Here is a 27,275-nt window from a genome sequence, read left to right as displayed (position 1 = left end):
GGGATTCTCCAGGCAAGAATACTGGAGTGGGTTGCAGTGCCCTCCACCAGTGGATCTTCCCAACACAGGGATCAAACCCACATGTCTTACGTCTCCTGCACTGGCAGGCAGTTTCTTTACCACTGGAGTGGGTTTTTATTTCTTCTCCAGAGGATCTTCCGAACCCAGGGATTGAATCCATGTCTTCCGCATTGGCAGGCGGATTCTTTATCCCTGAGTCACCAGTTCAGTTCAGTTCAGTTGCTCAGTCGTGTCCGACTCTTTGCGACTCCATGTGTGCAGCATGCCATGACTCTCCTGTCCATCACCAACTCCTAGAGCTTGCTGAAACTCATGTCCATCGAGTCAGTGATGCCACCCAACCATCTTAGAAGCCAAAGCCATATATATATATATATATATATATATATATACACACACCTGAAAGTAACAAAAATTAGAAATCAATGCTAATTGTGATTTAAAAAAAATTGGGACCATTTCAGAGGGCTTTCTGGAGCCAGTGCTATAATCCAAAGCAATGGCTAAGAATTTTGAATCTTAGTAGTTCCACAGGTGCATGGGGGTAAAGGTTTCAGAGAGCAACACTGAAGCACAAGCAAGTTACTGGGAAATGCTTTATGTTTCTATTTAACCACAAAATGTAGTCTTCACTCCACCCAGCCTCAGCTTCCTGTGATCAGAGACTGCAGGAGTAGAAAACACAGTTTTCTTCAAATAAAGCAAATACCAGTTTGGGTAACTCTCCTGGAGAGGAGCTGAGATCTCACCAGATCTACAAGAGAAGGTGAGACTGGCCAAGACGAGGGCAATGGAGCTTGTGAGAGGGCTGCGGGAGGGGGCAGAGGGCAGAGGAATAGATGGGGGCCGGCGTGGGAGCGGAAAGGTTGTAGGAGGGGAAGCTGAGGGATTTATTCACGTGATATCCACACATCTCTTATTTAACAGGACGGGCCTTTTTCATGCTTATAAAAGTTTTAGTTTTTCTCGATATTCTCTATGATATAATGTTAGGTATAAGAGTCAAAATATAAAATCATTAATATGTTACCACTGGAAAAACAAGACACACAAAAAAAGGAAAGATTTTCATGTAAAATAGCCTCTAATTTGGGGTGGAACTATATATAATTTTTATTCTCTTCACAAACTGGTCTCTATGTTACTTTCAACAATGTGCCCATAGTTTAGTGATGAATATATATCACAAAATGTAGACAAAAGGTTAGTGTTTTTAGAACATTTAACACTTAAAAAAATTTTTTTTTTAATGGCACAATATACACAAAATTCTCCTCTGGAGCAAGAGTGCATAAACTCCCTACCTTCCATGGGTCAAACACAGCTTGCCACCTGTTTCAGTGTAACACAGTTATCTAATCCATTTACTACTTTACTGCGATCTGAGGTTGCCTTTGTGTTCCAACCAGGGCTGAGTGGCTGTGACTGCAAAAGTCTAACTGCTGGTCCTTTTCAAATTTGCCAACTTCTGTTTAAGAGTAATAAATGCAACTCTAGTAAATGATTTATACTAAGTGATAATCAACTTCTTTTTCTTGAAAATGTGCCCAGTTTCACATGCATATTCTGGAAGCAAATTAACTCAAAAGCAACAGGGCAAACTACAGCTCATCCTTAGTTTGTACCACACACACATTTATATTCAGAGCCAGACCTTGGTCCTTGGTTAACTGATGATTTATTTATTCCAGAAAGAAGTTTCAAGGATTATGAATTTATGCAAAACACTAAGTGGTTTCCATTTAGACATTAGACAAAGAAAAGGCTGCAGATATTTTTCCATCTCCTCTCTCCAACCTCCCACTTTTTGCTCTGTATTATTTTTACCTTTTCCAGGTGTGGAATATTAACATTCTATTGTGAAACCACCAGTGCTACTGTTTCTGTGTTGATTACAGAAAATTGTGAAGCTAGCCTGACCCCCTTCCACAGTTCATCATTTGCATTTTTGTTGGATAACTTAAGAATTTCTTCTTTGTGCTTGGAATGTGATATGTTATATCAAATGAGAATTCAATATTGAATATTCTGTATCAAGTTTCCCAGGAATGAAATTTGTGCTCTTTTTTCTAGAGAGTTAGATTTTAGTTTGGGATATTTTTCTCATTTCAGAGAAGTTATTAAATTATGCTTCCTGGGTTGTATTTATTGATTTGTTTACTCCAGCAACACCAGTCTTTTTTAGGTAGAATTTATGGTCGGTTCTACTCATATTTTAGTTTTTCTCTAACTGTTGTGTCTTCTAGTCCTTCAGATTTTTATCTGTTGTGTTTCTTATTAAGCTTTTCCTATTAATAAGACATTTACTTTTGACTTATATGTTTTCTGACCCCTTTGCTTCTAACTCTTTGATGGATCCTGCAATGATAGTACCTTTTGTCTTCACTTTGTTTCAAGTTTGTAGTTTCTTCTCCTTCTTTGTTCTACCATCTCCTCTTGAAACTTTGTGTTTTTGAGTTTGTGTTCTTATTATAATGTTCCATAGTCTAAAACACTTATGGAAGTGTTCTCTACTTTTGGTTATGACTTCTGTGATTTGGTTCCATTTTATGTATCATATACATGTATGTGTAGAGAGATGCATGTGTACATGTGTGTAGGTGTACACACACATTTTGCTTAACTTCTTCCTTTTTCATTTTTTGAGTGGTGTTTGCCCAGTTGATGCTTTGTTTTTTCATCATGACAATTTAAACAACATTCCATTAAACCTATTCTTAACTCCCTTTACACTGAAAAATAACCAAATTCCAGAGAACAAGTGACTCTCCAAGGCTTGTAGAGGTTGACAAGAAAGGATTAGAACCTTCCCTACTGACTTCGTGTTTAGATTCACCCACCACTTCACAATAAACGCTATAACCCTCAAGGCACATGGTATGGGGTGCAGGAGGGGTGGCTATAGGGAGCAGATGAGCTACTCTGAAGAAAGAATATAACCTGCAACAGCAGCTGGATCACTAAACTACAATGTGTTCTAATCTATCGTTCAGTTAGGTTTCAGACCACAGTTTTCTTATATCAATATTTCAATGCATTTAGCAGGACTGCCTGCTTATTGAGTGGCTGCCATTCCCTAGAGATCTTTGTAGAAATCATTCTACAAAAGACTCATGACAAGCCTGCAAGATTGCTTTTATTGTCCCTTTTTTTTGAAGAGGGAACTGAACCTTGGGGAACTGAAGGAATTTTCTAGAAGTGGTGGATCTGGGCTCACGGTATAAGTCACTTCTTTTCTGAGGCACTTGGTTTTTTCACTTTACAGCCTTTCTTTCAGCTGGGGGTCCTTGACGTCTTAAAACCACTGGAGAAACTTTTTAAAATGATTTTTTCCCCGACTATGTCTCCCATCTTTGGCTTCCCGATATTGGACAGAGACTAAAAAAGATCTGTGAAGTCTGAAACCATCCTCCTTGCCTTCCTTAATTGCAGGCTTGCTACTCATTCACCATTTCAGAAAGAGAGTGAACTATTTTCCCCTCATCTACCTCTGACCTGATATAAACTACAGAATGGATGGGGCTGAGAAGGAACCTAGGAGAGGCTGTAGTGTGTAATGGTTAAGAATGAGCATGGTAGTCAGATGTACTTTGAATTGCGTCACTGTTTGGCCCAATATGATGACCTTGGACATGTTTCTCAGTATTTGAACCACAGTTTCCTTGCTTATAACATCAGAATAATAGCAGAATAATAGTGCCTTCATTCTAGAGTATTTATAAGGAATAAATATTCTTATGAAAAATGCATATCAGAGTGTCTGGAATATAATATATATTAATAATAGTTACAAAGGCATACATACATCTTAAATCTTTTACTAAAGAACATTTCAGACATTTACAAAGGAATAGTATAGAAACCCCCATATATTCATCATCAGGCTTTGACAGTTATCAACTCCTGACCATTCATGTTTCATGTTTATTTCAACATACTTCCCATCCCAACCCTGGGTTATTTTGAGGCAAATAATAGACATTGTATCATTTTACCTGTAAATATTTTAGGATGCATATCTAAAACAAAAAGATTAAAAGATATAACTACAAATTCAAAGGTAGTATAAATTTTTTATTTTGTCAACTATCCTTCCATTAGATTTCATGGATTATCTCATGATTTATTTACAGTTTAGTTTGTTTGCATCAGTATGCAAATAAAAGCTGAATAAGATGACCCCAGATCACTTTATGTATTTCCTGCCTCAGACTTTGAATCAGTCATTTCTCCAACCAGTCATTTTGGCTTGGTTTTTTCATCAGTAACTGGTCCTGAAGACTATAATCTGGACTGGTCTAACTAGACCATCAAAGGTATTCTTCTTTCCTGTTACTTTTAAATGCAAGCATTTATTTTTGTTTTTTTTTAGGATTTCTTGTCTCTGCCTACATGGTCCATCTGTTCTTACATTAGAGCCCTAGAATATTCATCTTAGTTGTTTTAAATTCCTGGTCTAATCATTCCAAGATCCCTCTGTGGACAAAGAAATCTTGCCTGCCATCTCAATAAGCAATGAATATTGCCCCACCATCAGGTCATCAGCATTGCAGCCTCTGATAATGTGCCCTGAGGGGAATTCAGAATGGAAAAAAAGAGGATACTGGCCCTAGATAGCTAACATGCATATCAAAGAAGTGGTTTCAATGAGCCGGACTATTGCATCTTCCCATATGTACAAAGCACTATAATCATTAACTTGGGTGTCTGGTTTTTTGTGTGATGAGAAGTGATCTTTTGATGTTTGACCATGCATTTTATTTTCTTTTGTTTTGTTTTCAAAAAGACTCATATATATCCTTTCTCCTCCACTACCTTTTTGGAACAGTTCCTCAGAGTCATCTGAGAGAGTGTCTCCCAAGCTATAGTCCTCAGTAATTCCTTAAATACAACATTTTTCTCAACTTTTAGGTTGACATTTTTGTTCAGTCGACACCTGCCATGTCTGGTTCTAATGCTTGCTCTGTCTTTTCAAATTATTATTCTTTGCTCTTTAGCTGGACATGATGTACTGGGTAAACAGAACTGCTGCTGTAAAGAAGACTTTAGTAATGTGGTGACAGGGTTGGGAAGCGACCTAGTCTATTGTCGTATGAGCACAACTCTGTTCTAGTGAGCTTTTGCCTCTGGACTGTGAGTTTCACAAGTGTTTTTCTCCCCCACCCCAGGTGGAATAGAAGAGATCAAGTGGACTGGAAGTGGGTATTTCCCTTTTCCTATGTGAACAGCTTAGAGCTAACTGTAGTTGTATATTTTTCTTCCTCCAAGTGAGTTAATTTCAGTTCAGTTCAGTCAATCAATTGTGTCCGACTCTTTGCAACCCCATGGGCTGCAGCACTCCAAGCATCCCTGTCCATCACCAACTCCCAGAGATTATGCAAACTCCTGTCCATTGAGTCGGTGATGCCATCCAACCATCTCATCCTGTCATCCCCTTCTCCTCCCACCTTCAATCTTTCCCAGCATCAGGGTCTTTACAAATGAGTCAGTTCTTTGAATCAGGTGGCCAAAGTATTGGAGTTTCAGCTTCAACATCAGTCCTTCCAATGAATATTCAGGAATGGTTTCCTTTAGGATGGACTGGTTGTATCTCCTTGCTGTCCAAGGGACTCTCGAGAGTCTTCTCCAACACCACAATTCAAAAGCATCAATTCTTCAGTGCTCAGTTTTCTTTATGGTTCAGCTCTCACATCCATACATGACTACTGGAAAAACCATAGCCTTGACTGGACGGAACATTTTTGGCAAAGTAATGTTTCTGCTTTTTAATATGCCATCTAGGTTGATCATAATTTTTCTTCCAAAGAGTTAGTGTCTTTTAATTTCATGACTGCAGTCACCATCTGCAGTAATTTTGGAGCCCCAAAAAATAAAGTCTCTCACTGTTTCCACCATTTCCCCATCTATTTCCCATGAAGTGATGGGACCAGATGCCATGATCTTAGTTTTCTGATTGTTGAGTTTTAAGTCAACTTTTTCACTCTCCTCTTTTACTTTTATCAAGAGGCTCTTTAGTTCTTCTTTGCTTTCTGCCATAGGGTGGTGTCATCTCCATACCTGAGGTTATTGATATTTCTCCCAGCAACCTTGATTCCAGCCTGTGTTCCATCCAGCCTAGCCTTTCTCATTATGTATTCTGCATAAAAGTTAAATGAGCAGAGTGACAATATACAGCCCTGATGTACTCCTTTCCCAATTTGGAACCAGTCTGTTGTTTCATGTCCAGTTCTGTTGCTTCCTGACCTGCATACAGATTTCTCAAGAGGCAGGTCAGGTGGTCTGGTATTCCCATCTTTTTCAGAATTTTCCACAGTGTTGTGATCCACACAGTCAAAGGCTTTGGCGTAGTCAATAGGGTAGGAGTAGATGTTTTTCTGGAACTCTCTTGCTTTTTCCATAATCCAACAGATGTTGGCAATTTGGTCTCTGGTTCCTCTGCCTTTTCTAAATCCAACTTGAACATCTGGAAGTTCGTGCTTCACATACTGTTGAAGCTTGGTTTGAAGAATTTTGAGCATTACTTTACTAGCACGTGAGATGAATGCAATTGTGCGATAGTTTGAACATTCTTTGGCACTGATTTCTTTGATGTTGGAATAAAAACTGACATTTTCCAGTCCTGTAGCCACTGCTGAGTTTTCCAATTTTGCTGGCATATTGAATGCAGCACTTTCACAACATCATCTTTCAGGATTTGAAATAGCTCAACTGGAATTCCATCACCTCCACTAGCTTTGCTCATAGTGATGCTTCCTAAGGCCCATTTGACTTCGCATTCCAGGATCTCTGGCTCTAGGTGAGTGATCATACCATTGTGATTATCTGGGTCATGAAGATCTTTTTTGTACAGTTCTTCTGTATATTCTAGCCACCTCTTAGTATCTTCTGCTTCTGTTAGGCCCCTACCATTTTTGTCCTTTATTGAGACCATTTTTGCATGAAATGTTCCCTTGGCATCTCTAATTTTCTTGGAGAGATCTCTATTCATTCCCATTCAATTGTTTTCCTCTATTTCTTTGCACTGATTACTGAAGAAGGCTTTCTTATCTCTCCTTGCTATTCTTTGGAACTCTGCTTCAAATGAGTATATATTTCCTTTCCTCCTTTGCTTTTCACTTCTCTTCTTTTCACAGCTATTTGTAAGGCCTCCTCAGATAGCCATTTTGCTTTTTTGAATTTCTTTTTCTTGGGGATAGTCTTGATCCCTGTCTCCTATACAGTGTCACAAACCACCATCCATAGTTCACCAGGCACTCTGTCTATCAGATATAATTCCTTGAATCTATTTGTCCCATCCACTGTATAATCACAAGGGATTTGATTTAGGTCATACCTGAATGGTCTAGTGGTTTTCTACACTTTCTTCAATTTAAGTCTGAGTTTGGCAATAAGGAGTTCATGATCTGAGCCACAGTCAGCTCCAGGTCTTGTTTTTGCTGACTGTATAGAGCTTCTCCATCTTTGGCTGCAAAGAATATAAGCAATCTGATTTTCGTATTGACCATCTGGTGATGTCCATGTGTAGAGTCTTCTCTTGTGTTATTGGAAGAGGGTGTTTGCTATGACCAGTGTGTTCTTTTGGCAAAACTTTACTAGCCTTTGTCCTGCTTCTTTCTGTACTCCAAGGCCAAATTTGCCTGTTACTCCAGGTGTTTCTTGACTTCCTACTTTTGCATTCCAGTCCCCTATAATGAAAAGGACATCTTTTATGGGTGTTAGTTCTAGAAGGTCTTGTAAGTCTTCATAGAACCATTCAACTTCAGCTTCTTCAGCATTATTGGTTAGGGCATAGACTTGGATTACTGTGATATTGAATGGTTTGCCTGGGAAACAAATAGAGATCATTCTGTCGTTTTTGAGATTGCACCCAAGTACTGCATTTCGGACTCTTTTGTTGAGTATAAGGGCTATTCCATTTCTTCTAAGGGATTCCTGCCCACAGTAATAGATATAATGGTCATCTGAGCTAAATTCACCTATTCTCATGGCTCAGATATTAAAGCATCTGTCTACAATGTGGGAGACCCGGGTTCAATCCCTGTGTCAGGAAGATCTCCTGGAGAAGGAAATGGAAATCCACTCCAGTATTCTTGCCTGGAAAATCCCATGGATGGAAGAGCCTCATAGGCTACAGTCTGTAGGGTTGCAAAGAGTCAGACACGACTGAGCAACTTCAATTTCACTTTCTTTCAGTCCATTTTAGTTCACTGATTCCTAAAATGTCAACGTTCACTCTTGCCATCTCCTGTTTGATCACTTCCAATTTGCCTTGATTCATGGACATAACATTCCACATTCCTATGCAATATTGGTCTTTACAGCATTAGACTTTGCTTCTACCAGCAATCACATTCACAACTGGGTGTTGTTTTTGCTTTGGCTCCATCTCTTCATTCTTTCTGGAGTTGTTTCTTCACTGATCTTCAATAGCATATTGGGAACCTACTGACCTGGGAGGCCACGTTTCAGTGTCCTATCTTTTTGCCTTTTCATACTGTTCATGGGGTTCTCAAGGCAAGAATACTGAAGTGGTTTGCCATTCCCTTCTCCAGTGGACCACGTTTTGTCAGAACTCTCCACCATGACCCGTCCTTCTTGGGCGGCCCTACACGGCCTGGCTCATAGTTTCATTGAGTTAGAGGAGGCTGTGGCCCATGTGATCAGATTGGTTAGTTTTCTGTGATTGCCGTTTTCATTCTGTCTGCCCTCTGATGGAGAAGGATAAGAGGCTTATGGAAGCTTCCTGATGGAATAGACTGACTATGGGGGTGGGAACTGGGTCTTGTTCTGATGGGCAGGGCCATGCTCAGTAAATCTTTAATCCAATTTTCTGTTGATGGGTGGAGCTGTGTTCCCTCCTTGCTATTTACCTGGAGCCAAACTGTGGTGGAGGTAATGAAGATAATGGCAACCTCCTTTAAAAGATCCAATGCATGTACTGCTACACTCACTGCCCCCAACCCTGCAGTAGGCCACCACTGACCCACGCCTCGGCTGGAGACTCCTGGACACTCCCGGGCAAGTCTTGGTCAGTCTCTTGTGGGGTCACTGCTCTTTTCTCCTGGGTCCTGGTGCATACAAGTTTCTGTTTGTGCCCTCCAAGAGTTTATTTCTCTGCCTTGTGTAAGTTCTGGCAGCTCTGTGGTGTGCTTAGCGGTGAGTTAGGCTCTGATAAAACCCCAGCAGGTCAGGCTCTGGTTAACTGCTTTCCTCTGAAGACAGGCCTTTTGAGAAGAACAAGATACCCTGTCTGGTATCAAACTGGTTTCTTTTCCCCTCCCCTGCAGGAAGCACCAGGGAATTATTTGGATATGTACTATCAGAAGCTGGTGGGGCTTCCAGAATTAAAACACACAGAAGTGTAGGGTCGCTCTATGAATGGGTCATCCTGACTGTCAAGCAATTGGTCAATCACAGCCTAGGTTTTCCTGCCCCAGCATAGTGTCCATGGTGAGTCAGTCCCTGCTCAGCTAAGCCATGACTCCCTGTATTCACCTGTCTGTTCTCCAGTCTAGGGGGCAGCACTTTGCCCTGTGTCCTTAAAGGAATCTGTTAAGGATTTAAGAAGAGTTGATTTTTCAGTCTGTTCAGCTTTTGACTTATTCTTTGGATGGAGTAGTGACTTCCAAGCTCCTGACCTATAACTGGAAATTGGAGGTCAAATTTGTCAATTGGATTCCATATTCCAGCTGTGCTTTCAGTAAGTTAGAAAGTTTTCTCACTCTCAGGTTTTGAAAGAATTTGTCTCTTTTCTTCCAATAGTACATAGTTTAATTTTTTAACAAATATCTGATGCATTTGGTATATTTCTTTGGTTGACACAAGGGATGAATCCACTTTTATATGCTTTAAAATGATTATTCAATTACAATGTCCATCTTCTCTCCACTGATATAGAATATTGTCTCTATTATATACTAAATTTTCCTAGGCAAATGACTGTTTTTCTAGATTTTCTGTTTTCTACCACTCATTTTTCTATTTGCATGCCAGAACTCTAAGGGGCTTTTCCATATTATTTACATTCTGGCTTCCCTCTTTGTTCTTTTTCTTCTTCTCATTCCTATAATTACTTCTTCTTCTCTTTGCATTGACAGATTTCTCAAATACCATGGGAAAGTGAGGTGGAGATGGTTTTAGTTTTAGTAATGAAGTATTTCCCCATTAAGTAAGTAGGTGAGTAGAGAAATAGATAAGAAGGTACATGCCAATTCATATTTTTTAGAATATTTTTACCATGAATGACTATTGATAGATCATATTAATGATTTTCCTCTTATTGAAACTTCTCCCTCGCTGTAGTTTTCTAGAGTAAATCCCACTTGGTAAAGATTGAACCCTTTTAAAAATGTCAGATTCTGGTAATATTTCATTGGGATTTTGAACTGACATTCATAAGTGAGATATATAAGTAGTTTTTTTTTTAATACAGACTTTGTCAGCTTTGCAGCTCAAAGTTACATTTACTTTTTAGAATTTGAAGGTTTCCATTATTTCCTTATATTCTGGGATAACTTAGGTAAAAGTGGGATTCTCAGATTGCTGAGGGTTTAGCAGACTTCTCCTGTGAAACCATATAGGACTGATGCTGTTTCATGGGGGGCTCTTCAACCACAAGACCTTTTGACTGTGTGGGTCACAAAAAAAAGTGTCAAAAATTCTTTAAAAGATGGGAGTACTAGATCACCTTACCTCCTGAGAAACCTGTATGCAACTCAAGAAGCAACAGAACTGGACATGGAACAACTGACTAGTTCAAAATTGGAAAGTAGTACAAGGCTAAATATTATCACCCTTTTTGTTTAACTTACACACAGAGTACATCATAAGAAATGCTGGGTTGGATGAATCACGAGCTGGAATCAAGATTGCTGAGAGAACTATCAATAACCTCAGATATGCAGATGATCCCATTCTAATGGCAGAAGTTGAAGAGGAACTAAAGAGCCTCTTGATGAGGGTGAAAGCAGAGAGTGAAAAAGTTGGTTTGAAACTCAACATTCAAAATACTAAGATCATGGCATCTGGTCCCATCACTTCCTAGCAAATAGAAGGGGGAAAAGTGGAAGCACTGACAGATTTTCTTTTCTTGGGCTCCAAAATCACTGCAGTAACTGCAGTCATGAAATTAAAAGACACTAGCTCCTTAGAAGGAAAGCTATGACAAACCTAGACAGCATATTAAAAAATAGAGACATCATTTGCCAACAAAGGTTCATATAGTCAAAATTATGGTTTTTCCAATAGTCAGGTACAAATGTGAGAGTTGGGCCATAGAGAAGGCTGACCACTGAAGAATTAATGCTTTCAAATTGTGGTGCTGGAGAGGACTCTTGAGAGTCCCTTGGACAACAAGGAGATCAAACCAGTCAGTCTTAAAGAAAATAAACCCTGAATATTCATTGGAAGGACTGATGCTGAAGCTGAAGCTCCAATACTTTGGCCACCTGATGTTGAAGAGCCAATTCATTGGAAAAGGCCCTGGTGCTGGGAAACATTGAACAAAAGGAGAAGGGACCGACGGAGGATGAGATGGTTAGATAGCATCACTGACTCAGTGGACATGAAGTTTGAGCAAACTCCAGGAGGTAGTGGAAGACAGAGGAGCATGGCATGCTACAGTCCATGGGGTTGCAAAGAGTTGGACATTACTTGGTGATTAAACGACAACAATTTTAACTACTTTATCATTTCTTCTATGATCACTTCATGATTTATTTCAATTTTATGTCTCTAATGAGGTCAATATTGATAATCTCTCATTACCTACAAAATATGTACACAGTTTAAAATTTAGATATTATTGGATCTATTTTTTCAACTGATGAAGGATTATTGTCTAAAATACCAAGCCAGATGGCCATCAATCCCACTTCAAACATTTTTTGTTACTATATATCATAAGCAGTCAATTATTGTTTGCAAACACTAGTTATTTTTTAGAACAAGAATACCAAATTTATCTTCCTTTCTCTGTGAAGTATGAGAAAATAGGATTACTTTAGCTCTGTGTGGCATACACAAACTTCAGGACAGTTTTCACATTTCTCACCAAGTGGTAGTTTTTCTTTGTGTTGAGAGTCACTGTAGGGGACTGTTGAGCTCTCTCCTCCATCCACACTTTCTTTCCCTTGGTATTCAGATTGTTAGTGCTTTTAATAAACAACTTTTCATAGAATAGGAGATTAACTGCTTCACCAGGATTCCTTGAACAAAATTGAACCTGCTCTGGAACAAAATGTATAGGATTTTGTTGCTTGAAAATGAAAATAGTTAAAAAAAACAAATATTTTAAAATGGAAAGCACTGCTTTCATCACAGCAAGACAAGAAAGGGATGCAATAGGAACTAGAATGATAAGTAGAAGATATCAAGGAGGGAATCCTATACAACTTCACCCAGCTTAGACAGCTTGGAATGATGTATATATTCTGGACAGTAAGAAATAAGGAAGGGTTGAGAATGGTTTCAACTTTAACTAAATACATTTTTTTCTTTTCTTTGTAAACCATAGTTGACTTGCCTACACTCCATAGCCTCTGATGTGAACATGGCTGGTGCCAAGGACAATGCTCTGAGGATCATGCTGGTCAGGACTATGGGAAGTGGAAAAAGTGCAACTGCAAACACCATCCTTGGGGACCAAGTATTCGGCTCAAAGATTGCTGCCCAATTTGTTACCAAAAGTTGTCAGGAAGTGTCGCAGAAATGGAAAGGGAGAGACCTTCTCATTATTGATACCCCAGGGCTCTTTGACACAAACGAGAGCCAGAACACCATCTTAAGTGAAATAAAAGAATATCTCTTTACCTCCCACCGTGGACTCCATGCAATCATCTTGGTCATAGAGCTGGGTGGCTACACACAGGAAGAACAGCAAACCCTAGCGTTGATCAAAAATCTGTTTGGGGAAGCAGCCATGAAGTACATGATCATCTTGTTCACTCACAAAGAGGAACAGGAGGACAAGAGTCTGAGGGACTATGTAAGGGAGGAGAAAAAGCTACAAAGCCTCATGAAGGAGTGTGGAGACCGATACTGTGTCTTCAGTAACAGGACAGACCAGGCTGAGAAGGAAGCTCAGGTGCAGGAGCTGCTGGAGCTGATAGACAAGATGGTGCAGAACAACCGAGGGGCTTACTTTCCCAACACTGCACACAAGGGCACAGAGGTAAGAAAGAAAGAGGAGGAAGTCTTGAAGAAAATCTACCCTGATCACTTAGAAATACAGATTCTAAGAGTGGGAGAGGAGTGTGCTCAAGAATGCAAGAAGAGTATGCAGGGAAAAGTGAGAAAAATTCAATTACTAAAGATGGACTATGAAGAAAAGCTAAGAAATGTTAGGGAGGAGGTCCAAATAATGTCTTCAGTCATGTACTTGAGGATATTAGGAAGTTGCTTTCAAAAATGTTTCATTTCTAGCAGTATATAGTTTAATTTTTTAACAAAAATCTGATGCATTTGGCATATTTCTTGGGTTGATGTGAGGAATAAATCCAATTTTATACTTTTTAAAAGGATTATTTTAAATAAGTTATTTCAATGCTTCTCATTACACTGTCCAACTGCTCTTCACTGGTATGGGATGTTGACTTTATTATATACTAAATTTTCCTAAACAAATGAGAGTTTGTCTAAATTTTCTGTTTTTTCCATTGGTCTCTCTATTTGTTGCCAATACTCTAAGGGGTTTTACCATATTATTTATATTTTGGCCTCCCCTTTTGTTTGTTTTTTTTGTTTTGTTTTTTTCGAATTCTCACTCCTATAATTCCATTCCTATAACAAATATGCTCTCTTTGATTTTAGGGGCTTCCCTGATAGTTCAGTTGGTAAAGAATTCGCCTGCAATGCAGGAGACCCTAGTTTGATTCCTGGATTGGGAAGATCCACTGGAGACGGGATAGACTATCCACTCCAGTATTCTTGGACTTCCCTTGTGGCTCAGCTGGTGAAGAATACACCTGCAGTGTGGGAGACCTGGGTTCAATCCCTGGACTGGGGAGATTCCCTGGAGAAGGGAAAGGCTACCCACTCCAGTATTCTGGCCTGGAGAAATCCATGGACTGAACAGTCCATGGGATCACAAAGAGTCGGACACCACTGAGCAATTTTCACTTTCCTAAGATACAAGAATAATTAAGTCCCCACATAATAGAGGAGTCAGACACAACTGAGTGACTTTCACTTGCATTCACAGTGTTCTCAAATACCATAGGAAAGTTCGGTGGAGATGCTTTTAGTTTTAGTTCAAAGTATTTCCCATTAAGTAAGTTGCTGGCTCTCAGGATGAGTAGAGAAATAGATAAGAAAGTATGTGCCAATTCATATTTTACAGAATGTTTTTACCATGAATGGCTACTGATGGATTATGTTAATGATGTTCCTTTTATTGAACCTGCCTCCGGCTCTAGTTTTCTAGAGTAAATTCCACTTGGTCACAATTAAACCCTTTTTCAAATGTTGTCATGTTGGTCCTTTATTGGACCGGAACCTGGTGGTCTGGAGTCGACGATGAGAGAGTGAAAGAAGGAAAGAGGCTAATATTCCCTGAGTTATGCAGCCAGCTTTCGCGGCTCCAGGGAATCAGCTAGAAATAGACAGACAGAGAGAGAGAGAGAGAGAGAGAGAGAGAGAGACGGGGACCCAAGCTCTGATGGAGCAAAGGTGCTTTATTGAATTCTGTAAGAGTATATATGCCAGTAGCTTCTTTAGATAAAGATCAAGAGATCAGACTTTACAAGTTTACCGAGGAAGCAAGGAGCAATAGAGGCCATAAGGCCAAGAGGCAATCCATATGAAAACAGGGTTGTAAGTAGTTACTTTTCACAGTATGGAAAAACTAACAAAGGAAATGCCTGGATTCCTCAGCCCCGGAAAAGGCATGCCTCTCCTCTTAATTCCTGAATATTCAGGAATTAATAAGGACCAGAGGATTCCTGACAGATCCAAAACAGCACACGGGAAGCCTCCTGTTAAATGCTTCCTGACACTATCACATTCTGTTTTTGCTATTATTTTATTAGAATTTTCTGTTGGTATTCATAGGACTTCCCAGGTAGCACAGTGGTAAAGAATCCACCTGCCAATGAAGCAGATGCAACAGACTCGGTTTCAGTCCCTGGGTTGGGAAGATCCCCTGAAGTAGGAAATAGCAACTTGCTCCAGTATTCGTGCATAGAGAATTCCATGGGCAGAAGTGCCTGGGGTCCATGGGATAGCAAATAATCAGATATGGCTAAGCAGTTGAACAAAATAACAACATTGGTATTCATAAGAAGATTCGTAAGTAGCTTTCTTTTTTGGTACAATCTTTGTCAGCTTGGCACCTCAAAGTTACATTTACTTCTTAGAAAGAATTTGAAGGTTTAACTTCCCTATATTCTGGATAATTTAAGTAAAATAAGGGATTTAAGTAAAATAGGGATTCTCTGATCACTGAGAGTTTAATGGAATTCTCCTGTGAAAATGTCTGGGACTTATGCCATTTGGGGGGGAGCTCTTCACTACTTTTTCCTACTGTTCTTCAGTACTTTTCATACTGTTCAATATGAACAGTATGTAAAGGCAAAAAGATAGGACACTGAAAGATGAACTCTGCAGGTCGGTAGGTGCCCAATATGCTACTGGAGAAGAGTGGAGAAATAACTCCAGAAAGAATGAAGAGACAGAGCCAAAGCAAAAACAACACCCAGTTGTGGACGTGACTGGTGATGGAAGTTAAGTCCGATGCTGTAAAGAACAATACTGCGTAGGAACCTGGAATGTTAGGTCCATGAATCAAGGCAAATTGGAAGTGGTCAAACAGGAGATGGCAAGAGTGAACACTGACATTTTAGGAATCAGTGAAGTAAAATGGACTGGAATGGGTGAATTTAACTCAGATGGCCATTATATCTACCTCTGTGGGCAGGAATCCCTTAGAAGATATGGAGTAGTCATCATAGTCAACAAAAGAGTCCAAAATGTGGTACTTGTATGCAATCTCAGAAACAACAGAATGATCTCTGTTCATTTCCAAGGCAAACTATTCAATATCATGGTAATCCAAGTCTATGCCCCACCCAGTAACACTGAAGAAGCTGAAGTTGAATGGTTCTATGAAGACCTACAAGACCTTCTAGAACTAACACCCAAAACAGATGTCCTTTTCATTATGGGGGACTGGAATGCAAAAGTAGGAAGTGAAGAAACACCTGGAATAACAGGCAAATTTTGCCTTGGAGTACAGAATAAAGCAGGGCCAAGGCTAATAGAGTTCTGCCAAGAGAACGCACTTATCATAGCAAACACCCTCTTCCAATAACACAAGAGAAGACTCTACACATGGACATCACCAGACAGTCAATACTGAAATCAGATTGATTGTATTCTTTGCAGCCAAAGATAGAGAAGCTCTATACAGTCAGCAAAAACAAGACTGGGAGCCCACTATGGCTCAGATCATGAACTCCTTATTGCCAAATTCAGACTTAAATTGAAGAAACTAGGGAAAACCACTAGACCATTCAAGTATGACCTAAATCAAATAACTTATGATTAAACAGTGGAACTGACAAATAGATTCAAGGAATTAGATCTGATAGACAGAGAGCCTGAAGAACTATGGATGGAGGTTCATGACATGATATAGGAGGCAGTGATCAAGACCACCCCCTAGAAAAAGAAATGCAAAAATGCAAAATGATTGTTTGAGAAGGTCTTAAAATAGCTGTGAAAAGAAGAGAAATGAAAGGCAAAGGAGAAAAGGAAAGATATACCTATTTGAATGCAGAGTTCCGAAGAATAGCAAGGAGTGAGACAAAGGCCTTCCTCACTGATGAATGCAAAGAAATAGAGGAAAACAATTGAATGGGAACAACTAGAGATCTCTTCAAGAAAATTAGAGATACCAGGGGAAACTTTTGTGCAAAGATGGGCACAGTAAAGGACAGAAATGGTATGGATCTAAGAGAAGCAGAAAATATTAAGAAGAGGTGGCAAGAACACACAGAACTATACAAAAAAGATCTTCATGACCCAGATAATAATGATGGTGTGATCACCCACCTGGAGTCAGACATCCTGGAATGCGAAGTCATGTGGGCCTTAGAAAGCATCACTCTGAGCAAAGTTAGTGGAAGTGATGGAATTCCAGTTGAGCTATTTCAAATCCTAAAAGATGATGTTGTGAAAGTGCTGCACTCAATATGCCAGCAAATTTGGAAAACTCAGTAGTGGCTACAGGACTGGAAAATGTCAGTTTTCATTCCAATCTCAAAGAAAGTCAGTGCCAAAGAATGTTCAAACTATCGAACAATTGCATTCATCTCACATGTAAAGTAATGCTCAAAATTCTCCAAGCAAGACTTCAACAACATGTGAACTGTGAATTCCAGATGTTCAAGCTGGATTTTGAAAAAGCAGAGGAACCAGAGATCAAATTGCCAACATCCGTTGTATCACAGAAAAAGCAAGAGAGTTCCAGGAAAACATCTATTTCTGCCTTATTGACTATGCCAAAGCCTTTGACTGTGTGGATCACAACAAACTGTGGAAAATTCTTAAAAAGATGGGAATTCCAGACCAAGTGACATGCCTCCTGAGAAATCTGTATGCAGGCCAAGAAGCAACAGTTAGAACTGGACATGGAACAACAGACTGGTTCCAAATCAGAAAGGAGTACATCAAGGCTGTATATTGTCACCCTGCTTATTTAACTTCTATGCAGAGTACATCATGCAAAATGCTGGGCCTGATGAAGCACAAGCTGGAATTAAGATTGTTGGGAAAAATATTAATAATCTCAGATATGCAGATGACACCACCCTTATGGCAGAAAGCAAAGAAAAACTAAAGAGTTTCTTGATGAAAGTGAAAAAGGAGAGTGAAAAAGTTGGCTTAAAGCTCAAGATTCAGAAAACTAAGATCATGCCATCTGGTCGCATCACTTAATGGCAAATAGATGGGGAAACAATGGAAACAGTGAGAAACTTTATTTTTTTTAGGCTCCAAAATCACTGCAGATGGTGACTGCAGCCATGAAATTAAAAGACACTCGCTCCTTGGAAGAAAAGCTATGACCAACCTAGACAGCACATTAAAAAGGGAGACATTGGGGTACTCTTTCTACCCCCTTCTGATGTCTATGTCAGAAGCTTTCTCTATCCCTTTTATACTTTAATAAACTCTATTGCAAAAAAAAAAAAAAAAGGGAGACATTACTTTGTCAACAAAGATCCATCTAGTCAAGGCTATGGTTTTTCCAGTAGTCATGTATGGATGTCAGAGTTGGACTATAAAGAAAGCTGAGCACCAAAGAACTGATGCTTTCGAACTGTGGTGTTGGAGAAGACTCTTCAGTGTCTCTTGGACTGCAAGGAGATCCAACCAGTCAATCATAATGGAGATCAGTCCTGGGTGTTCATTGGAAGGACTGATGTTGAAGCTGAAACTCCAATACTTTGGCCACCTGATGTGAAGAACTCACTCATTTGAAAAGACCCTGATGCTGGGAAGATTGAAGGTGGGAGGAGAAGGAGATGACAGATGATGAGATGGTTGGATGACATCACTGACTCAATGGACATGAGTTTGAGCAAACTCTGGGTGTTGGTGATGGACAGAGATGCCTGGCGTCCTGCAGTCCGTGGGGTCACATAGAATCAGACATAACTGAGTGACTGAACTGAACTGAGCTTAACTACTTTCTCTATAATTTCTTCCATTACCATTGGTTTCCTTCAATTTTATGTCTCTAATGAGGTCAATATTGATAAGCTTTCTTCACCTACAATGGAAAGTGTTAGTCTCTCAGTCGTGTCTGACTCTTTGCAACCCCATGGACTGTAGCCCTCCATCTAGCTCTTTCATGGAGTTCTCCATGTAAGAATCCTGGAGTGGGTAGCCATTCCCTTCTCCTGGGAATCTTCCTGAACCAGGGGTCAAACCTGGATCTCCCAAATTGCAGGCAAATTCCTTACCACCTGAGCTACCAGGGGAGCCGCTTACTTACAATAGATGTTCATAATTTAACAGTTAGACATTAGTGGATCTATTTTCTCAGCTGATGCAGTATTATTGTCTAAAATATTGAGTCGGATGACCATCAAACCCACTTCCAACACTATGTTACTATACATTGTAAGCAACCAATTATTGTTTGTAAATATTCAATTATTTATTTATTTATTTATTTTGGTATCAGAACATAACTATTTTATTACTATTTGTAAATATTCAAGTATTTAGAACAAAGATATCAAATTCATCTTCCTTTCTCTATGCAGTTTGAAAAAATAAAATTAATATAGTTCTGTGTGGCATGCACAAATTTCAGGACAGTTTTCACATGTCTCACCAAATGATAGTTTTCCTTCACATTGAGAGTCCCCATAGGGGACTATTGTGTTGTCTTTTCCATCCATGCTTTCGTTCCACTTGTGTCCAGATTGTTAGTGTTTCTTAATGAGCACTCATTCATAGGATAGAATGCTAACTGCTTGCACCAAGATTCCTCAGATTTGATATCTTAAACAAACGTGGGCCTGTTCTAGAACAAAATGTATGTTTCTTTGTTAAATGGGGGAAAAAAACAGTAAACAAACAAATAACAGAAGACATCAACCCAGATTTTTAATATACAAATGTTGCTTTCATCACAGTAACACAAGAGGGGAATGGTAAGGGAAAGAGAATAATAAGTAGAAGATATTTTGTTGTTCAGTCACCAAGTTGTGTCCAGCTCTTCTGGACCCCTTGGACTGCACCACACCAGGCTTCCCTGTCCTTCATTATCTCCCAGAGTTTGCTCAAGCTCATGTCCATTATATCACTGATGCCATCCAACTATCTTGGCCTTTGTCACCCTCTTCTCCTCCTGCCTTCAATCTTCCCCAGCATCAGGGTCTTTTCCAGTGAGTCAGCTCTTCTCATCAGGTGGCAGTATTGGAGATTCAGCTAGCATCAATTCAGTTCAGTCGCTCAGTCCTGCCTTCAATCTTTCCCAGCATCAGGATCTTTTCAAATGAGTCAGTTCTTCGCATCAGGTGACCACAGTATTGGAGCTTCATCTTCAGCATCAGTCCTTCCAGTGAATATTCAGGATTAATTTCCTTTAGGATAGACTGGTTGGGTCTCCTCGCAGTCCAAGGGACTTCTCAAGAGTCTTCTCCAACACCACAGTTCAAAAGCATCAATTCTTCGGCGCTCAGCTTTCTTTACAGTCCAACTCTCACATCCATACATGACTGCTGAAAAAACCATAGCTTGACTAGATGGATCTTTGTTGGCAAAGTAATGTCTCTGCTTTTTAATATGCTGTCTAGGTTGGTCATAACTTTTCTTCCAAGGGGCTAATGTCTTTTAATTTCATGGCTGCAGTCAAAGAGTATTCCAAAGAGTACTCCAAGGAGTATTCAGGGTTGATATCCTTTAGAATTGACTGGTTGGATCTCCTTGCAGTCCAAGGGACTCTCAAAAGTCTTCTCCAGCACCACAGTTCAAAAGCATCATTTCTTCAGTGTTCTGCTTTCTTTATTGTCCTGCTCTCACATCCATGCATGATTACTGGAAAAACCATAGCCTTAACTATATGGACTTTTGTTGGCAAAGTGAGGTCTTTGCTTTTAAACACACTGTCTAGGTTTGTCATAGCTTTCCTGCCAAGAAGCAATCATCTTCTAATTTCATGACTATAGTCACCATATGCAGTGATTTTAGAGCCCAAGAAGAGTCCACCTTTTCCCCTTCTATTTGCCATGAAATGATAGGACCAGATGCCATGATCTTAGTTTTTTAATATTGAGTTTTAAGCCAACTTTTCTCTCTCTTCTCTCACCCTCATCAAGAGGCTCTTTAGTTTCTCTTTGATTTCTGCCATTAGAGTGGTATCATCTGCATAAGTAGAAGATATCAGGGAGCAAAACCCACAAGAAATACAACTTCACCTGGTTTAGAAGACTTGGAATGATTTATAGATTCAGGAGAATAAGACATAAGGAAGGGTTGGGTATGGTTTCAACTTTATCTAAACACATTTTTTTTCTTTTCTTTGTAAACCACAGCTGACTTGCCAACCTTCCAGAGCTGATGCCCAGGACAACGCTCTGAGGATCGTGCTGGTAGGGAAGACCGGAAGTGGGAAAAGTGCGACTGCAAACACTATCCTCGGGGAAAAAGTATTCGACTCTAGGATTGCTCCAGCAGCTGTTACCAAAACTTGCCAGAAAGCATCCCGGAAATGGAAGGGGAGAGACCTTCTCGTTGTTGACACTCCAGGGTTCTTTGACACCGAGAGAACCCAGGACAAAACCTGCAAGGAAATCAGCCAATGTGTCCTCGCCTCCTGTCCTGGGCCTCACGCCATCGTCTTGGTCCTGAGGCTGGGCCGCTACACACAGGAAGAGCAGCAAACGGTGGCGTTGGTCAAGAATCTGTTTGGGAAAGCAGCCATGAAGTACATGATCATCTTATTCACTCGCAGAGATGAACTGGGGGACCAGAGCCTGAGCGACTTTTTGAAGCATGCAGATGTAAACCTACGAAGCCTCCTCCAGGAGTGTGGAGACCGCTACTATGCCATCAGTAACAGCAGAAACGCAGAGCAGGCTGAGAAGGAAGCTCAGGTGAAGGAGCTGCTGGAGCTGATAGACAAGATGGTGCAGAACAACCGAGGGGCTTACTTTCCCAACGCTGCACACAAGGGCACAGAGGTAAGAAAGAGAAAGGAGGAAGTCTTGAAGAAAATCTACCCTGATCACTTAGAAATACAGATTCTAAGAGTGGGAGAGGAGTGTGCTCAGGAATGCAAGAAGAGTATGCAGGGAAAAGTGAGAAAAATTCAATTACTAAAGATGGACTATGAAGAAAAGCTAAGAAATGTTAGGGAGGAGGTCCAAATAATGTCTTCAGTCATGTATTTGAGGAAATTATGAAGTTGCATTTAAAAACATTTCATTTCTAGCAGCATGTAGTTTAATTTTTTAACAAAAATCTGATGCATTTGGCATATTTCTCAGGTTGACGTGAGGAATGAATCCAATTTTATACTTTTTAAAATGATTAAGTTATTGCAATGCTTCTCATTACATTGTCTATCTGTTCTTCACTGGTGTGGAATGTTGGGTTTGTTATACACTAAATTTCCCTAAACTAATGAATGTTTGTCTAGATTTTCTATTTTTTCCTTTGGTCTTTCTATTTGTGTGCCAATACTCTAAGGGGTTTTCAATATTATTTATATTCTGGCCCCCTCTTTTGTTCTTTTTCTAATTCTCAATACTGGAATTACATTCCTATAACAAATATATTCTTCTCTTTGTATTGACAGATTTCTCAAATATCATGTGAAAGTTAGGTGGAGATGGTTTTAGTTTTACAGACAAAGTATTTCCCCATTAAGTAAGTTACTGCCTCTCAAGAGGAGTAGAGAGATAAGAAAGTATGTGTCAATTCATATTTTATAGAACATTTTTTACAATGAATGGCTATTGAAGGGTTATATTAATGATTTCCCTCTCACTGAACCTCCCCCTGCCCTGCCACTCTAGTTTTCTAAAGTAAATCCCACTTGGTCAGAATTGAACCCTTTTCCAAATGTTGTCAGATACTATTTTTGCTAATATTTTATTAGGATTTTCTGTTGATATTCATAGAGCTTCCCAGGTAGTGCAGTGGTAAAGAATCTGCCTGCCAATGCAGGAGATGCAAGAGACTCCATTTTGGTCCCTGGGTTGGGAAGATCTCCAACTAAATTTTGGAGTAGGAAATAGCAACCTGCTCCAGTATTCTTGTTTGGAGAATTCCATGAGCTAGGTGCCTGGTGGGCTACGGTCCATGAGGTAGCAAATAATCAGATACAACTAGGCCACTGAGTACAATCACAACATTGGTGTTCATAAATGAGATTCATAAGAGATTCTTTTTTGGTACAATCTGTCAGTTTGGCAGCTCAAAGTTACATTTACTTCTTAGAAAGGATTTGAAGGTTTACCTTTTTCCCTTATATTCTGAAATAATTTAAGTAAAATTGGGATTCTTTGGTCACCGAGAGTTTAATAGAATTCTCCTGTGAAAGTGTCTGGGACTTACGCCGTTTTGTGGGAAGCCCTTCCACTACTTTCTCTATAATTTCTTCCATTACCACTGGTTTCCTTCAGTTTTATGTTTTTAATGAGGTCAGTATTAATAAGCTTTTCCTCTGTGTTGGAGTCCCCATAGGGGACTGTTGTGCTCTCTCTTCCATCCACCCTTTCTTTCCATTTGTGTCCAGATTGTTAGTGCTTTTTAATGAACAGTCTTTCATAGGATAAGATGCTAACTTCTTCCACCAGGATTCCTCAGATTTGGTATCTTAAACAAAACTGGACTTCCTCCAGAACAAAATGTATAGTGTTTTGTGGTTGTTTAGTTGCTAAGTCATGTCTGATTCTTTGCAACCCCATGGACTGCAGCCCACCAGTCTCCTGTGTCCCTGAGATTTTCCAGGCAAGGATACTGGAGTGGGTTGCCATTTCCATCTCCATTTTAGACATAAAAAACAGTGGGGGGAAAAAAAAAGATAAAAACAGATTTTAAATGGAAATCGCTGCTTTTATCACAGCAACACAAGAAAGGGATGCAATGGGAACTAGAATAATAGGTAGAAGATATTGGGGAGGGAATCCTACAAGAAATACAGCTTTGCCCAGTTTAGAAAACTTGGAGTGATTTATAGATTCAGGAGAGTAAAAAAGGGTTGGGAATGGTTTCAACTTTATCTAAATATATATTTTTTTCTTTTCCTGGTAAACCATAGCTGACTTGCCCACACTGTATAGCTAATGCCCAGTACAAAACTCTGAGGATCGTGCTGGTCGGGAAGACCGGAAGTGGGAAAAGTGCGACTGCAAACACCATCCTCGGGGACAAAGTATTCGAGTCTAAGATTGCTGCCCACGCTGTTACCCAAACTTGTCAGAAAGCATCGCGGGAATGGAAGGGGAGAGAGCTTCTCGTTGTTGACACCCCAGGGCTCTTTGACACCAAGGAGAGCCTGAACACCACCTGCAGGGAAATCAGCCGATGTGTCCTCGCCTCCTGTCCCGGGCCTCACGCCATCGTCTTGGTCCTGAGGCTGGGCCGCTACACACAGGAAGAGCAGCAAACCGTGGCGTTGATCAAGGCTTTGTTTGGGGAAGCAGCCATGAACTATATGATCATCTTGTTCACTCGAAAAGAGGAGCTGGAGGATCAGAGCCTAAGAGACTTTTTGGAGAGTGCGGATGGAAACCTACGAAGCCTCATCCAGGAGTGTGGAGACCGCTACTGTGCCTTCGATAACAGCAGACACACACACCAGGCTGAGAAGGAAGCTCAGGTGCAGGAGCTGGTGGAGCTGATCGAGAACACGGTGCAGGACAACCAAGGGGCTTACTTTTCTGATGACATATACAAGAACACGGCAGAAAGGCTGAGGAGGCGGGAAGAAGTCTTGAAGAAAATCTATGATGATCAGTTAAAAATGGATATCCAAAAAGTGGAAATAGAGAGTGCTCAGGCATGCAAGAAGATGATGCAGGAAAAAGAGAGATTAATTAAGTTACTAAAGATGGAATACGAAGAAAAACTAAGACACGCTAGGGAGGAGGCTCAAAACAGTATCTTCAATGGAAATATGAATTTTCCTTCAAGAATATTTCGTTGGTTTAAGAAGTAACTATTTTCTCACAGTTTACTATGGTTAGCAAAGCATCTTTCCAGCTCACTCCCTACCGTCTCCATGTCTGCCTCCCCACCAACAGACATCAGCTAATTTAAGAAATTACAAAATTGCCAAGTTTGAGTGCTAGCTCATTAGACATGGTAAAGATGCAAATGAATGGGATTTCAAGGCTGAAATGCATCCTGCATTGAGCATTAGCACTACCTGTGAAACACATTACACAGGCCTCTTGTGAACACTGTGTAACTGTCAGCAAAGCTTCCAGTCCCCCCAGCAGCATTGTTCTCTGGTCTGTGAGAGATGAGATAATAAACCTTTGTTGTTTTTAGCCACTAAACTTTGGGGTAATTTGTTACACAGCAGTAGATAACTAGTACAAGATGCATGTTAATACATATATATATAATATTTCTTTAAATACTGGCCACTTGGTGCTGGGGAAGGGAACTTCAGATTCTGGGAATCAGGGGTGGAAGGAAACTTACTTTTTACTATAAATTCTTTGATCTATTTCAGCATATTGTTTATTCAACAAATGAACAAAGAGATAAATAATAACATTTGTAATATTCTCCAACAAACAATAAATCCAAAGGGTCATTTCAAAAACAATTGTCTTATTTGTCTCTGCTTTCCTTTTCTAGGGCTGGCTTAAAGTTCTTCTGCCTATAAATTCAGATCGCTCTGTGCCAGAAATGTTCCATTTCCCCCAGCAGATCCACTCTCTTCCCTCTGTGGTCCTTCGGCCCTGCCAGGGACCACATGCTGGGGTGCAATGTTCTCTGACTCTCAGACACCACCAGTGAGGAGGCCAACAGAGGATCCATGGGAGCCAGAGAATTAGATGAGGACATCTGTCTTCTGGATCCCTCTCTGCCCAGTCCTATCTGACCAGCTGTCACCTCCAACCAAAGGTCCAGCCACAGGCCCTGGGGGCTCTCAGGTCTGACCAGTAAAGTACACCTGTGTAGGAGTCCTGTCCTGCCTGTAGTGTGTCTAAAACGAAACTTTTGACTGTTTCCAGAGATCACAGTTTGACCCAAGAATGATTTTTAATTTTCAAAAATGCCCAATCTGGTGATTAGGGTAAATGGTAAAGTTGTAAGAGGTAGTCATAAAATAAAGAGACTAATTCTCTTTTAGGATCCTTAAGTCTAAAGTCAGTGCTTCTGGAAAGGTTTCACTTGTGTTGTGAGATGTGGAAAGAGGGTTAGAATACGTGCCTTAGCTCGAAGGGGGGCGAATTTGAGTGATGGCAATAATTTGACAAAACAAAACAAAGCTTTGTTAAAATAAAGTAATTGTTGAGAATGTATGCCTGGTTTCCAGTATGTTTCTTTTTTTAATTTTTTTTAATGTAGACCATTTTTAAAGTCTTTATTAAATTTGTTACAGTATTGCTTCTGTTTTATGTTTTGGCCTTTTGGCCAGGAGATATGTGGAGACTTAGCTCCCCAGATCAAACCCACATCCCTTGCATTAGAAGGTGAAGTCCTAACCACTGGACCTCCAGGGAAGTTCCTCTGGTATGTTTCTTAACACAGTGGTCTTGTTTGCAATAGATCTGTCTAGATTTCTAGAAAAACATAAAGGAGTCAGATATTTAAAGGATAAAATTTGGGAAATAGTGAGAAAGTATTTTTTCTTATGGGATTAAAAATGCCATTGGTTACCTCGTTACCTAAAATTGTATAGTTTCTTTTTTTATTATCCACTATCTGCATTTTCAAATTCATTAACAGAAATTTATTCATAAAATTCTTTAAAAAAATTTTAAATCTCCTTTGAATATATAGTTATAATCCTTTTATAATATATTCATTATATTCATTCTCTTTTGATTTCAATTGAATCATACTGATTCATTCCAAAGAATCAGCTTTAGTTTTTAAATTTTGATATCCTTATTTGTGCTCTCTTATAAGAGAGCACATTTCATTAATTCATTAATTAATGAAGCACAATTCATTAATTTCTGTTCCTTTATTATTTCCTTTTTTTTTTTTTTTGAGTTCTTTGGTTTTAAAAAAAGCTCTTCTTTTTTTAATTGGCTTCTTATATTCAAGTATACATATTTAAGATTGTTAAGTTCCTTCTAAATACTGCTGTAGTTTAATCCAAAAGTTTTATTTTGTTGTTATTCAGTTCTCCATGTAGTTTCATTCATTAAGGGAACTACAAACTGCTCTGAGTTCTAATAAAACATGAATTCCCTCCACTCCATTTTCACTTATATCTCTGAAATTCCAGTGAGAAGTGCATCAGTGAGCAGAAGATGTAAAGGGGGTTTAAGGACATACACGGGGGATGAAGGGGGGCAGGCACAGAATGGGGTGGAGCCCTGGTTTATCCACACACAGCACAGACTTGAACTTCACACCTGTTCTAACTGGGTGGTCTTCCTTCAGCCTTCCCTGCAGGGCCAGGGCAGGATGATGTGCAGAGAAGCGGAAAAGTGGGGTGGGGTGGGATTCAAGTCTGAGATTTTACCCTTTATTTATGTCCTGTGCTGAGATTCTCCCCCCGACTAGGCTGAGATCTCCTCTTATAAACACCACTGGCCAGAGCTGAC

At 39.8% G+C, this 27,275-nt stretch overlaps 1 protein-coding gene across 4 annotated transcripts; it reads left to right on the top strand.

Moving 5' to 3' along the window:
- Positions 1 to 678: 678 nt before the first annotated feature.
- On the top strand, positions 679 to 26,018 carry LOC133072620 (GTPase IMAP family member 8-like). Of its 4 annotated transcripts, XM_061166065.1 has the most exons (5): positions 690 to 787; positions 10,839 to 11,002; positions 12,536 to 13,192; positions 21,066 to 21,713; positions 23,798 to 26,018. In XM_061166065.1, exons 2-5 carry the CDS (start codon positions 10,940 to 10,942, stop codon positions 24,695 to 24,697), a joined length of 2,268 nt encoding a protein of 755 aa, XP_061022048.1. In that variant the 5' UTR covers positions 690 to 787; positions 10,839 to 10,939; the 3' UTR covers positions 24,698 to 26,018. The 4 variants fall into 4 exon arrangements, with proteins under 4 accessions (XP_061022050.1, XP_061022048.1, XP_061022051.1 ...); XM_061166067.1 differs by lacking the exon at positions 10,839 to 11,002 and having other exon boundaries at positions 679 to 787; XM_061166068.1 differs by lacking the exons at positions 690 to 787; positions 10,839 to 11,002 and adding an exon at positions 6,710 to 6,817.
- The last annotated feature ends 1,257 nt before the right edge of the window (positions 26,019 to 27,275 follow it).

Source organism: Dama dama, chromosome 18 (assembly GCF_033118175.1).
Source record: "Dama dama isolate Ldn47 chromosome 18, ASM3311817v1, whole genome shotgun sequence".
In the NCBI taxonomy this organism is placed as follows: Eukaryota; Metazoa; Chordata; class Mammalia; order Artiodactyla; family Cervidae; genus Dama; species Dama dama.
The sequence above is the reverse complement of the archived record's forward strand: the minus strand, read 5'-3'. Positions and strand labels throughout refer to the sequence as shown.